The sequence below is a fragment of the Cygnus olor genome, chromosome 3 (genome assembly GCF_009769625.2).
Source record: "Cygnus olor isolate bCygOlo1 chromosome 3, bCygOlo1.pri.v2, whole genome shotgun sequence".
NCBI classification, from domain to species: Eukaryota; Metazoa; Chordata; class Aves; order Anseriformes; family Anatidae; genus Cygnus; species Cygnus olor.
The window spans coordinates 1,415,733-1,428,217 of NC_049171.1; the positions used below are offsets into that span (position 1 = coordinate 1,415,733).

Here is a 12,485-nt window from a genome sequence, read left to right on the forward strand (position 1 = left end):
GCTGCGTTGCTCCTGCCGTGTCCCTGGGGATGTCCCGCAAGCGTTGCTGCTGGATTCCCACTTCTCAGCTGTGGGAGAGCTGTGATGGAGCAGCTGTAGCAGCATCCTTGGAAAGGATGCTCGGGTGCTGCGATGCAGGAGGAAAGGCTGTGGGGTGAGGCTGCAGCTGGGGTGCTGCCTCGCCTGGGAGGCCTCTCCTTCTCCACAGTTGTCCCCAGAACCTGAGACCAGCCCTGTCCAGAGCAGGGAAAAGATCCTTGTGATGTGTGTTTCTGTTTGCAGTGGCTTTTCTTGCTGTGCAGTGCTGTGGATTGTTCCCCACCGTGCCCAGAAAGGGTTCAGGGAGGAGACGCAGCAAGGAGAAGTTCAGGTAAAGCCCAGGCACCAAGCTGACACCAGGGCCAGCCCCACAGGGCAGATTTGGGGTTATTTCCCATCCAAAACCTTTCTTTGGATGGGGGAGATCAGGACGGGTGTGATGATTGCCAGGCAGTGTGTCTTCAAAGGCAGGGAGCGTGCCCTTGCACCTTTAATCTGGCAGTGCAGAGGTACGAGGCTGCTGTACGTGCCCAGTGAGCAGGATGAAATCTCCTTGGCAGCCCCTTTCATGTAATCCCACGTGTCTTCTCAGCCTGCTTCCATCATCTGTGTCCTCCTGGGGATGCTTTGGATCCGGCTGAAGGCAGTGGAAAGATCCCCCTGGATTTCCACGGGCTGTCAGTGTCTCCATCACAGAGCTGCCTGCCTCCTCCCGCGGCTCATTAGGGACATTATTTTGTTATTCAGCCGATTCCCTTTCCTGAGAGGGTCCGGGGGGGGGGTAGAACAAACGGGCCTTGAAAGGGGAAGAGCAGCAGCAGCAACCAGGAGCACACAAATAGTGCCGTGCTTGCCAGGCACTTGCCAGGCATTTATGTGCAGCTGGGACCAAGGGGGCTGCCTGCAGCTCAAGCCCCGTGTCCCAGGAGCAGGCACACACACATCCTGCAGGCAAACACCTCCATCAGGTGCTCCAGGTCACTCCTCCATCACCAGAGAAAAAACATCAGTTCCCAAAAGATGCTCATGCAAAGTGAATGATCTTATATCCTGGACAAAAATAACGTTGGCCCCAAACTCGCCCCCCCTTTGCTGTGGCCTGGGGCTGGCTGAAATCCTGCCTGGACCTTGCAGCTGGGCACAGGAGTTTGGACACGGGTGTAGGTGGATGGGAAGAGGTGGCCAGCTCAATATCAGGGTCACCTCCCTTGGGTGGCTTGGTGGTGGTGAGGTTCTTAGGTGCAGGGGCTGCCCAGGGAGGTAACAGCACTCGGGTGGGGATGATGGGGATTCTCTGGCACTCAGTTATTTTGCAGCAGTGAGCAAGGGATGCCAGCTTTGCCATCTCTCTGCTTTATGTCCCTTCTGCCCCAGCAAGTGCTGCACGAGGCCACCCTGCCTTCAGCCCTAGGCACAAGGGGACGGCCATTTGCTCCCCATAAAGTCCCAGCAGGATTCCTGGCGAGAAAGTGCAGACACAAAGCCATTTTGCTATTTTTTTTTTCCCTCCACGACAGGGAAAAATACCAAAGAGCCTGGAGCACCTCCCGGGCTCCCTGCTAATGGTTCTGGCAGAGACAAACAGCACGGTGAGAAATCAGGCTGCGGTCAATAACCTGCGGAAAGCAGCTCGTTGGAGGCTGCAGCCTCGCTGCAAAGCCTGCTTCGTGTCTAGCACCAGCAGCCCCAGAGCTAAACCTCATCACCCCCAGCAGGAGCATCTCCAAACCCATCAGGGACTGTTTGAGGAAGCTATAAAAGCCCTCGTCCTCTGCGGGCTTCTGTGACCCATCACATTGTTATTTCAGAGGCAGGCTGAACAACAGCAGGAGGCTGCTTTTTGGGCAAATATTCCTAAAACACAGCCCCCAGATGTGCTTCCTCATGGCTTAACCCCTGCCTGACGGATCCCCCTGAGAGCCTGGGCTCATCCTCTGCTTGCACGCACGCTGCAGCCCGGCTGGAGGCAGGCGGAGGGTCCCTGTGCTGCTCCTGGAAATGGGGGTCCCAGCCCACCAGTTGTTGTTGTTTCTATTATACTGGAACGTTAGGTGAGAAAAAAGTCAGGGAGATTGCAGTGATTTATCTCAGAGAGGCATGTTTTTCAGGAATAACAGGGCTGGAAGCTTGCAGCGGGAAGGAAAAGACGCAGGAAATGTCAGTGCAGCCTGACCCATCCCTGGGACAAAACCCTGGGATGGGGGCGCTCAGTCCCCAGCCCACCCCAGTCTGCCCCATCGAGGTTTTGGGGCTTTGCTCCGGGGTTTCACCATCTGCAACCCAAAAGGGGCTGCAAGCTGCATTCGTTCCAGCTCCTGCAGGCCACCTGGATGCTCTGCACCAGGTGCTCACCCCACAGCGGACCTACCTACCTACCTACCTGCCAGCCCCACCAGAGCTGAAATCAAGCAGTAAACCCATCCTGACTGCCGCTCTGGTCCCATGTGGGCTGCCTCTGTGTTTTGCATGCTGTTTTTTTGGGTGGCCGAGCAAGCTGGAGACAAGACAGAGAAGGCAGGTGCTACAAGTGAGGGTGGGGGAAGCCACCGCCACCCCAGCTGAAAAAAAAATCAAGCTCAGCTCAGCTCAGACTGGTTGTGGGTCCCCAGGCATACGTGGAGTGCTTTGCCGTGGTGCTGTGCTCTGAGGTTATTCCTGTACTGGAACAAATCATCCCTTTTTTAAAAATTCTGGCACAATGGAGGAGCCCTCTAACTTCTTATCACAGTGTTATTTTCCCTCTCTCTCTGTAAATGCCCCAGCCTTGGAGACGACGCAGAAGAAGATCAGCACATTAGGTAAATACCCCCAGCAGCCCTGCTCAGACCACGGCTCTGAAATCCTTCCTCTGCCCCACTGAGACACGCTCAGAGTCTTGCTCTCCAGAGACCAATTCCTTAAATCCAGGCCAAAATGTCAAAACCTGGGGGCCCAGATCCGCCACATCCAGGTTTATACATTCCACCAGGGCTCTCCGGTTGGAGCCTGCTCACCCTGCGGTGTCCATAAGACACATAAGTGTCCAACACAAGCTGCATCGTGGCCAGAGAACGAGCCCTGGTCCATCTATTTCCCATCTATTTGTCCCTGGGTTCCCTCTGATGGGCACTTCCAGAGAGGTGCAGGGAGATCAGGGACTGCCGGCCTGCCCAAATTTTGGTGGGATGGGGCTGTGAACATCACAGCTGCACACCACCTTGAAACCGAGCCCCCACGACGCATCACCTGATAGCCGCTGGCCTTGAAATATTGATGGGCAGCACAGAGCCCTCAGCCGAAAGCAATCTGGGCACGGTGAATTATTGATCGTGCCTTTTTTTGTGCGTGCCCAGCAGACCCAAACCGTGTCCGACCGGGTTCAGCCCTCTGCCCTCCACTAATTATCCCCACGGGTCGCTTGATCCAAAGCTGGCATCGTTGCCAAGCTCTGGCGTTGAACTTGGTGATGGAAACCTCCAGGACGTGAGGCTGGGACGTACAGACCCCGTGCCTCTGTCATGCCTGGGCACCCCCTGGCCAGCCTGTGCAGGTCAGGGGTGCAGCCCTGTTTGCTCAGCGCTGGTGGTGCTTTTGGTGGCTTCCAGGGCTGCTGTGGCTAAAGGGAGGTGGGCACTGGGTCTGTGGGGGGCAGACCAGCACCATCCTGCATGGCCCTAGGAAGCTCAGCCAGGCTCCTGCTGTGAGCCCCATCTCCCTAGGGTTGTCCCTACAGTCAAAGGAAATCCCGAGAGGAATATCCCAAGGGACATTTATTCACCTAGGATCGATTCATTCTTTGGCTGTGTGTCTCTGTCCTTGGCTATGGTGGAAGATCCATGTGGACAGGTTCAAAACCTCCACATCCAAGTAGACAAGGAGGTCTGGAATTGATGGTGCAAGCGTGGCATTTGGGCACACATGTCAGGGGTGTTGCACAATGCCTCCGTCAGCACGACTGTGCAACCTGGGTCCTTTTTGTCCTGGGCAAAGGCAATGAAACGATCTCCCAAAGACTACCAGTCCCTGCCACGCTTCCCCCGTCCTTTTTGCAACCCTTCCCACATACAATGAAATTGCTGGAGATCTTCCAGATCCACAGGAGCACTGGATGTTGCCTGCTGCCAGCCCGTGCCCTGTGCCAGAAAGGCAGCCCCTGCCACCTCAGGACCTTCCCTGGGGATGGCATGAGCAGCTATGCTGGAGAAGCCTGGGAGGCACTGGCCGGCTCAGCACGTGCCTTGCTGCTGGTGGGATGCTTCAAGAAGCCTGACGCTGTGGTTGTTTTTCTCTCTTTTCGGTGCCTCGCTCAGGATTAAGTTCAACGACGGATACAAGTCAGTAGCAAGGTACCAAAATGTCATGGCTGGTGGGGGGTTGCCCTCATCCTGGCCCATCCTGGTCATAGAATCAGGGAATCCTGCAGTGGTTTGGGCTGGAGGGGATCTTAAAGACCACTTAGTTCCAACCCCTGCCCTGACACAGGGTCAGTCACCAGAGGAGATGCAGGAGGAGGTCTGTGCTTTGCTCCTGCTGCTCAGTACCTGGGGGAGGTGGAGAGGATGCAGAATTTGGGATAGGATCGCTGTCCTGCTGCCGGGACGGTGCCTCCTCGGTGCCTGGCCATGCAGTGCTGGCTGAGGCTGGAGCAAACCGTGCCCTTTGCTGTGCATTGCAGTGAGTGAACCTTCTCGGCTTCATCTCCAGGAGATCATTCTTGGGGTGGGGAGGGCAGCCGGTGTTCCCTTCTCCTCTTGCGGTGGGCTCCCACGGGCTGTGGGAGGGTACGTCTGTTTTGGGGGGGGGGGTTGGTTCTTCCTCACGTTCATCCTCCTGGCTGTGTCTCTTCCAAACAGCGAAGACCCTGAAGATCCCAGGTACCGGGGATGGTATCTCTTCTTGTCTCAGGCCCTTTGGGCATTCTGTGTGCACGCATGTGACGTGTTGGCATAACAATCCCTGCATGGTGTTTGGCCCCAAGGAAGGATCCTAACTGCTTCCTGCTCTCTTCTTACTGGGGGGCAGAGCTTTCTTGTGCTCACCCCACTCCCTCCTCCCCAAAGGGAAGGTCTTCTTTGGGTTTGGTCTGTTCTCTCCTATGACCAACAAGGATGTACTTCCTTCCACTTGGGGGCCTTTTGAAGGAGCTTGTAGGATGAGATTTATCTGTCTGCCTAGCTATCCATCCATCCACCCACTCATCCACCCACTCATCCATCCATCCATCCATCCATCCATCCATCCATCCATCATGCATTCATCCCAACACAGTTCTTACTAGCCACCACCTCATCCTAATGTTATTTTCTCCACCTGTCCATCTGTGCATTGATCCATCCCAATAAAATCCACCCATCTCATTGAATTTCTTTCCATTCATCTGTCAATGCAATTCTTTCCATCCATCCCTCCCTGCATCCACTTCTATATAGGTCTGTCTCTCTGTCCATCAATCCCAGTGCCGTACCATCCATCCATCCATCCATCCATCCATCCATCCATCCACCCACCCACTCATCCATCCATCCATCCATCCACTCATCCATCCATCCCTTCATCCATCCATCCATCCCTTCATCCATCCATCCATCCATCCACTCATCCATCCATCCCTTCATCCATCCATCCATCCCTTCATCCATCCATCCATCCATCCACTCATCCATCCATCCATCCACCCATCCATCCGTCCATCATCCCTCCCTCCATCCACCCATCCATCCATACGTCCGTCCGTCCATCCGTCCGTCCATCCACCCACCCATCCATGCACACGGCCAGTCAGCCAGCACATTCCCATCTCATTCTCATCTGGCATGCCTGCTTGGTGCCTGATGCATGCTGCTGAGCATGGTTTTGAGGGGAGAAGGCGGGTGCAGGTTTCGTCACTGCAGCAGGACGAATCTCACCTGAACTCATCGATCTTTGTGGTTGCAGAGCTAAGGCTAAGGGCAGAGAGAAAAAACACCTCGTGTTGCCATTCAGGTACCTGACTCCCCCTTCCCTGCTTTGGCCCGGGCTCACTTTCCTATAGCTCTCCCTTGGAACAGCTCCAGGGCAGGGCCACAAGTTCAGCTGTGCTAACGAGAGTGCTTAAGACCAAGTTTCATGAAGACACAAAGTGGGAATTCCCTGGTGATGCCATCCTGGGAAATCCGTGTCCTTCTCTGGCACCAAAATGCCAAACTGTGGCAGTCGGAGAAGCTTCGTTCTGCAACGAGGGTTGGAGCAGGAGAGGCAGGGGGTGAAGGATGGGACAGAGAGAGAAATGCAGCATCAGCTGCTCCACGGGGCACTGGAGGAGGGATCTCTGAGCCCCTCACGGAGCTCAGCACTTCTGCAGCCCTCGCATCCACCCACGTTAATGGGATCAGCCACCCGAGGATGCTGATCCCCATCCAGAGATGGGGGCAGGGGAACCCCAGGGGCACCCCAGGGTGCTTTGGATGGGCTCTGGCTGTGGCAGGGAAAGGTCCTGCAGGGACGAGTCCTTTGGGGAGATGCAGCAGCTCATCCCCATGGCCTGTGTGTGCAGACACAGCCGAACCAGCAGCACTGGAACAAGTTTGGTGCAGGCTGGGCTGCAGGGATTATTGGGGTCCCTCTCATTTATTTATATTTATATTTTTTATTTATATATGCATATATATATATAGCTTATATTTATATGATATATATATTATATTTATATTTATATCTATATTTATATTTATATTTATATTTATATTTTGGGCCATGTGATTCGCTGGTGATTTTGTTTTTATTTAGTTGATTTTCTGCTGAAGTTCAGTGTCCCCCCTCACTGTTTCTATCTGTCTCCGTAACGCAGAAAACACAAGCAGCCCTTTTTTTTTAAGAGGAAGCTGAGGTCCAAGAGCTGAGGCTTTAAGAAAGCCAAAGCCAAGAGCCCAGCCAGGTGGGGCTGGGAGCTTGCACATCCAGGGGACGAGCCCCCAGGCCGGGGTGAGGTGGTGACAAGCCACAGCTTTTCGGGGAGCTTGGACCACATGCATGAACCACAGAGGAAAGCCTGGCGTGATTTAAATCCCTCTCCACCCCAGGCAGATTTACAATGTAGAAGGCGCAGCTGAGTGGCTGCCATCGCTGTTTGCTTTTCTGGGTGGATTTCCTTGGCTGCTCCCCTGCTCCAGGCTGACCCCTGCCTGTGCTGGGCTGAGCAGAAGAGCCCTGCTCCTCCTGCACCTAATGTTTGGGATCAGCCTGGCTGAGAAAAGATGCCCATGGCCACAGCTGGGGATGGGGTACCCGGGAGCACCCCTGAGGAGCAGGAGAGCTGCAGGAGGGCTGCTTTAGTGGGCTGGCTGGAGCTCCTGAAACGCACTGAAACTCATTTGCCTTTTTTTCCCCTGACACCCGGCCACCGGCTCCAGCAAAGGCAGAGAGAAGACAAAGGAGCACAAGTAGGTTTGCTCTCCCCGCTCCTTCTCCTCCTCGTTTCCAGCTGTCCTAGCTCACCTTGGGGCTGGCCTGGTGCCTGCTGTGCTCCCCCCTTCTCTAAATCTGAGCCTCTGGGGTCCGGAGGAGCTCGGGTCTCTTGGATGCTTGGATGTTTGGGGCAGGAGAGGGGTTTGGCGCAGGGCTGAGCACACAGGACTTGGCACCAGCTTTACAGCGCTGGTGCCCATGGGTCAGGCTGCCACATCATCCACGTGGACGTGTTTCTTCACCTCTTGCCTTGCTTTTATCCCAGTCGCTTGTGTTGGTACCAGACCAGGCTGTGCCTGAGCAGCATCCCCCAGCCCCCTGACACAGATCTGCTGGCGCTTAAGCTCGAGTCTCCTGCGAGTACAGGCTAATATCTGCTGCCCAGGGGACAACCCCTGCCCCGTCAGGGCAGTTCCCCACCAGTGTGGTTTTCTTTGGCTCATATTCACTGCACTGCTGCTTAAAGACCAGTTTATGGCAGTATTTTGCTGTGTTGGTCAGGCATGAACAGACAGGCACTCGCGTAAAGACAGGAGACAGGGAGGAGGTGGGGAAAGGAGAGAAGTGTCCTGAAGGCAGACACGAGAAGAGGTAGGAAGAAAAACTCCCTGCCCTGAACAGCCCAGCCCTTGCTGGCCTTCCTCCCACACTGGTTGGAAGGGGGAGAAGAGGGCTGGGGTTGGGGTTGGGACTGGGGTTGGGGTCTTCCCTGCACATTATTAAAGCTGTCTGGAGGACGGTGTGTCCCTGGGGTCTGTCCTTGGCACACGTGGAGGCAGCACCCACCTTACAGACAGAATTCCTGCAGAGAAACGAGCCGTGACAGCCCCGCTCTCCTTCCCTGCTCTCAACTCCCCAGTAAAAAGCAATGATTAGAGTGTCCTTTCTACCCCTGAATAATTAACCAGTAACCCGCAGCCAGATCTTTAACCAGAAGCTGCCCAGGAGAGGGGCTGCTTCCAGCTCCCTGCACGTGCTGCAGGTCTGCCTGCCCCTGCTGCGGAGCCGTGCTCTCCTGGGAGCTGCAGGCAAAACATGAATGTGCCTTCCTCCATCGGCTGAAGACGATTAATCTGCTCAGTCCCATGTTAGGCACCAGAAAATCCAAGGGAAGAGCACCGGGGGAGGCTGGGTGGATGCTCTGGTGTCTAATATGGGGCTAAGCTTGCTTGGAGACACCAAACCAGGTTGCAACGGGCCAGCAGCTGGCACGGTTTTGGAGGGAGCAGGCGGGCAGGCTGGCGGCATCCCGGTGCTGCAGGAGGCTAAAGCCAGGCTGCGGCAGAGGGTGTTGTGGCACAGCTTGTGTCAGCATCTCAGGTTCACAGGTCCTCATGCAATATTCATGCGGGGATGGTGTCAGCTCTCCGCCGGCTCCCACCCGGCTGCTGCCGCCTGCCTCCACGTTTTAGCCCAGCAGGAGCAACGGAGGGGCTGGCACGGCCTTTCCTTAACGCTGCCAAAACCCCTGCTGTGCCCAGAGAGGAGGCTTTTGGCCAGGGTCCCCGTCCCTGCTTGACCCTGACCTGCTCGTGGGGCACGAGGACATGGCCATCCTGCCATAGATGTTGGCGGCTCTCCCGTCTCGGCAGAGCTCTTCCAGTGTCTCCTGGAGGAAGCCAGCTCCTGGCGGCCGGCGGGTGAAGGTAGTACCCCTGTGGGACAGGGAGGGGATGGGGGCAGCGACTGGGACCTGTTGGTGCTCATCTGGCTTGGAGAGGGGGCTTGGGAAGGGGCTGGAGCTGCTGGGGGTGTTACCTGGGTGTCTGCCCCCAAAGCACCTGGGATGGCTTCCTCCTGGTCCTTTGCTTGCTTCTTCCCTTGTCCTTGATATTTGCCACGCACGCTGCCAAAATCCACCCAAATCCACTCCCTTGCGCTTTTTTTGGTTTTCCTCGGTGGCTGTTTCCTAAATACTCGTCCCCCTAGGGCTGCAGTGCCCGGGGGAACACCAGGAGGGGCAGGGCGAGGGAAGAACTGGGGCTGAGCCGAGCATGGGGACACGGCCGGGTGCCCTCTGAACTCTGCTCTGGAGCTGAGGCTCATCTCATGGGTGGGCTAGAAGCTGTCAGGCTACGTATTTCCCATTTCTGGGGCCTCTTCATAGCATCCTAGAATGGTTTGGGTTGGAAGGGACCTTAAAGACCACCCAGTTCCACCCCCCTGCCATGGGCAGGGACACCTCCCACCAGACCAGGTTGCCCAAAGCCCCTTCCCACATGGCCTTAAACACCTCCAGGGCCACCAATCTGACCTAGTCCCATCCCTAAATCATGTCCCCTAGTGCCACATCCACACATCTTGTTCCACATGGCCCCAAGCCAGCCCCATCATTCCCCTGAGGGGGGCAATCAGATGCTGTGCTCACCAGGACCCTATAAACCCTTGGTGGCCCTGGAAGGAGCTCGATATTTCGGTGGGGCATCAGCACTGCCAGTGTCTTCTCTGCAGGTTCCTTCTGGATCCATCACCAGCTGCTTTTCTGCTTTGTTTTACTTCCCAAGGAAAAAGGCAAAGCCTGGCGCAGGTTGCCCCGAGGAGCTGTGGGTGTCCCATCCCTGGCAGTGCCCAAAGCCAGGCTGGATGGGGCTGGGGGCAGCCTCGGCTGAGGGCAGGGGTCGTGCCCATGGCAGGGGGCTGGAACCAGGGGGGCTTTAAGGTCCTTGCCAGCCCAAACCATTCCACAATTCTGGAAGTAAATTCCCAGGACAGATACAGTGATTTTATCACCAACCATCTGCAAGCAAATTGCCTGCATGACAGCTCGGGGGCTGGTGAGATTTTCTTCCCCATTTTTTAATGTATGTCTTGAAAAGAAGGGAACATAACCAACACCAGAGGTGTGCAGCTTGCTGAGGGGCCGTTTGTTTGCTAGAAGGAAACTTGGCAGTGGAGAGAGGTCTCGAAGCAGAGTTTTACAGCCTGAGCTCCTGCATTTGCTCATAAAAGAGGGAGTTTGCAAAGGGTTTAACAGTGCTGCTGCCCCCACAGCTGCTCTGGGAACATAGATCCCATTCCTCGCCCATCCTCTGGCTGCCCAGTGAGGGGCTGCCCCTGTCTGGGGGTCCTGTGGGCAAATCACAGCCACCAGAGTGCCCTGAGACCTTGAGCACTGCTTCATCCCAGCCAAAGTCCAAGCACCTCTCCAGCAATTCACTCTTTAATTTAGAAGGGAGTTACCGCACGGTCTGATTGTGCTTCCGCCGGTTTCAGTTCTGCAGATGCTGTGGCTACTTTGGGGATTTTGAGCTGATTCCTGAGGCTAAAAATCCACATTACATCCAGTCTAGTGCAACTCTGAAGCTCCCAAGTCTTTGCAACAGCAGCACGGCCTTGCATCCAAGTAACAGTGAACGGTCTCGCAAAAATGTCTGCAAATCTGTTGTTGCCTTCAGCAATCTCTGACCTTTGGTTAAATCTGTATTTTAGAGCAGTCTGGCCAGTGTTGTGATAATCCTGTTGCGTACCGAGTGCTGCATTTTAAGGGCATTTTATATCACCCTGCAGTACTGTGCTGTATGCAGGTTAGAGTATTTGGTGCTGTACCAGAGCAAGCCAGGGACTAGAAATTAAGTTCATTTAAATGGTCCCAGTTCGTGAGGCTGTGGTGAGCTGAGAAAACACCCCGGGAGGCATCCATTTAAAAAGCTACTTGAAAGTCTGCTTGTTTCCTTCTGAACTGGGTGAGGTGTAAATGGATGTTAACAATAAGGTGAATTTTGAGCTCTAGAAGCCAAACATTTTATCTCAGACTCCTGAGATGCTTCTGTTGAAATGGGGAAGTAACACAGGGTCCGGATGCCTGAAGCACTTGTGGTTGCATCCCACAGCAGCATTCGGAGCTAGGGGAAGTTTTCCTTCTGACGCTTGGCTTAAAGTGATTAACATTTTCGGAAAGCATCTGGCAAGCAGTTTGCAAACCTTTGCCAATCCAGTCCAAACCCTCCCGAGCGAATTTGACCCCAGCCCAGAGAGCAGGTGGGGAGCTCAGCCCTGACCCCCTGCAGGCGAGGGGCACCTGCACGGCCTTGCTGCATACCTAGCCAAAGACGTTACTGATTTTTGACACCAAGGCGGGTAGAATTGGTTATTTTTAGTGAACAATTTTTTTAGGTAATTGCCCTAGGGAGCAATCGCACAGGGGTTAGGAGAGGAAGGGAGCAGCGGGGGCAAGCAGAGAGCAGGGGCATGGGGCAGGTGGAAGAGTTTGCTGGTGCTGATGCTGTGCTCCAGCCTCGAGTTTTATCTCAGTGTGGGGCATTTCTGAGAAAATGTGACCCAAGACTCAGAGGCAGTGCATTTATGGGGACTCTGGCGTGCTGGCCCTTGTTTGCAGCTGTCCGTGTCTGCTCTATCAGCTGACATTCCTCTCTTGATTTGACCTGTGGAAAGCTCCTAATGTTCTCACAACCAGATCCCAGACAACTGCACTGAAAACACAGGATTCAATGTGTTTTTTTTTTCCCTTTCAGAGCTGGGAAAGGAGTTTTTTCAGCCATGAAGCTCGGCAAGGCGCGTCCCACAAAGGATGACCATCGGAAGCAAGGTAGGTGCCAGGAGGAGGGTGTTCCCTGCTGTGCTGCTTTTCCACCATCTCCCACACCCCAGGAAAGCACCTGAGAGATCCCACGAGGGGCTCACGTTGGGCACAGCCCATCTGTAACTCAGGGATGGGGCAGGGAGTGCTTGGTGCAGAGAGAAGAGCTGGAGGGAAGGTCTCTGTGGGGAAATGGGGAGTGGGACCTGATGGAGAGAGTTCCCCAATGAACCCTTTGCCAGACAGCAATGTGCAACTGTGGTGAAAAGACTGGTGGTCACGCAGGCAGCCTCCAGCTTGTTTTTAGGGATAATTCACAGACGTGACAGTGCCAAGCACAGTTCTGCCCTTGCACCTTGGTGCTTGCACAGCAGAGCAAAGGACGGGCTCAGCCGCCGCGGGGCAGCCTGAAATTGGACGCCTTCCTGGAGACGCACGAGGGACAGCGATCCGAAATTCATTGCTGTTTCCATCCAGATCGAATATT

At 55.0% G+C, this 12,485-nt stretch overlaps 1 protein-coding gene across 1 annotated transcript in view; it reads left to right on the top strand.

Moving 5' to 3' along the window:
• OTOF (otoferlin) overlaps nt 1–12,485 on the top strand; it is a 75,480-nt gene that overhangs the window by 28,929 nt on the left and 34,066 nt on the right. The window contains 1 exon segment of the mRNA XM_040552279.1: nt 11,934–12,007. Within this exon segment, the coding sequence (XP_040408213.1) occupies nt 11,934–12,007 (74 nt within the window).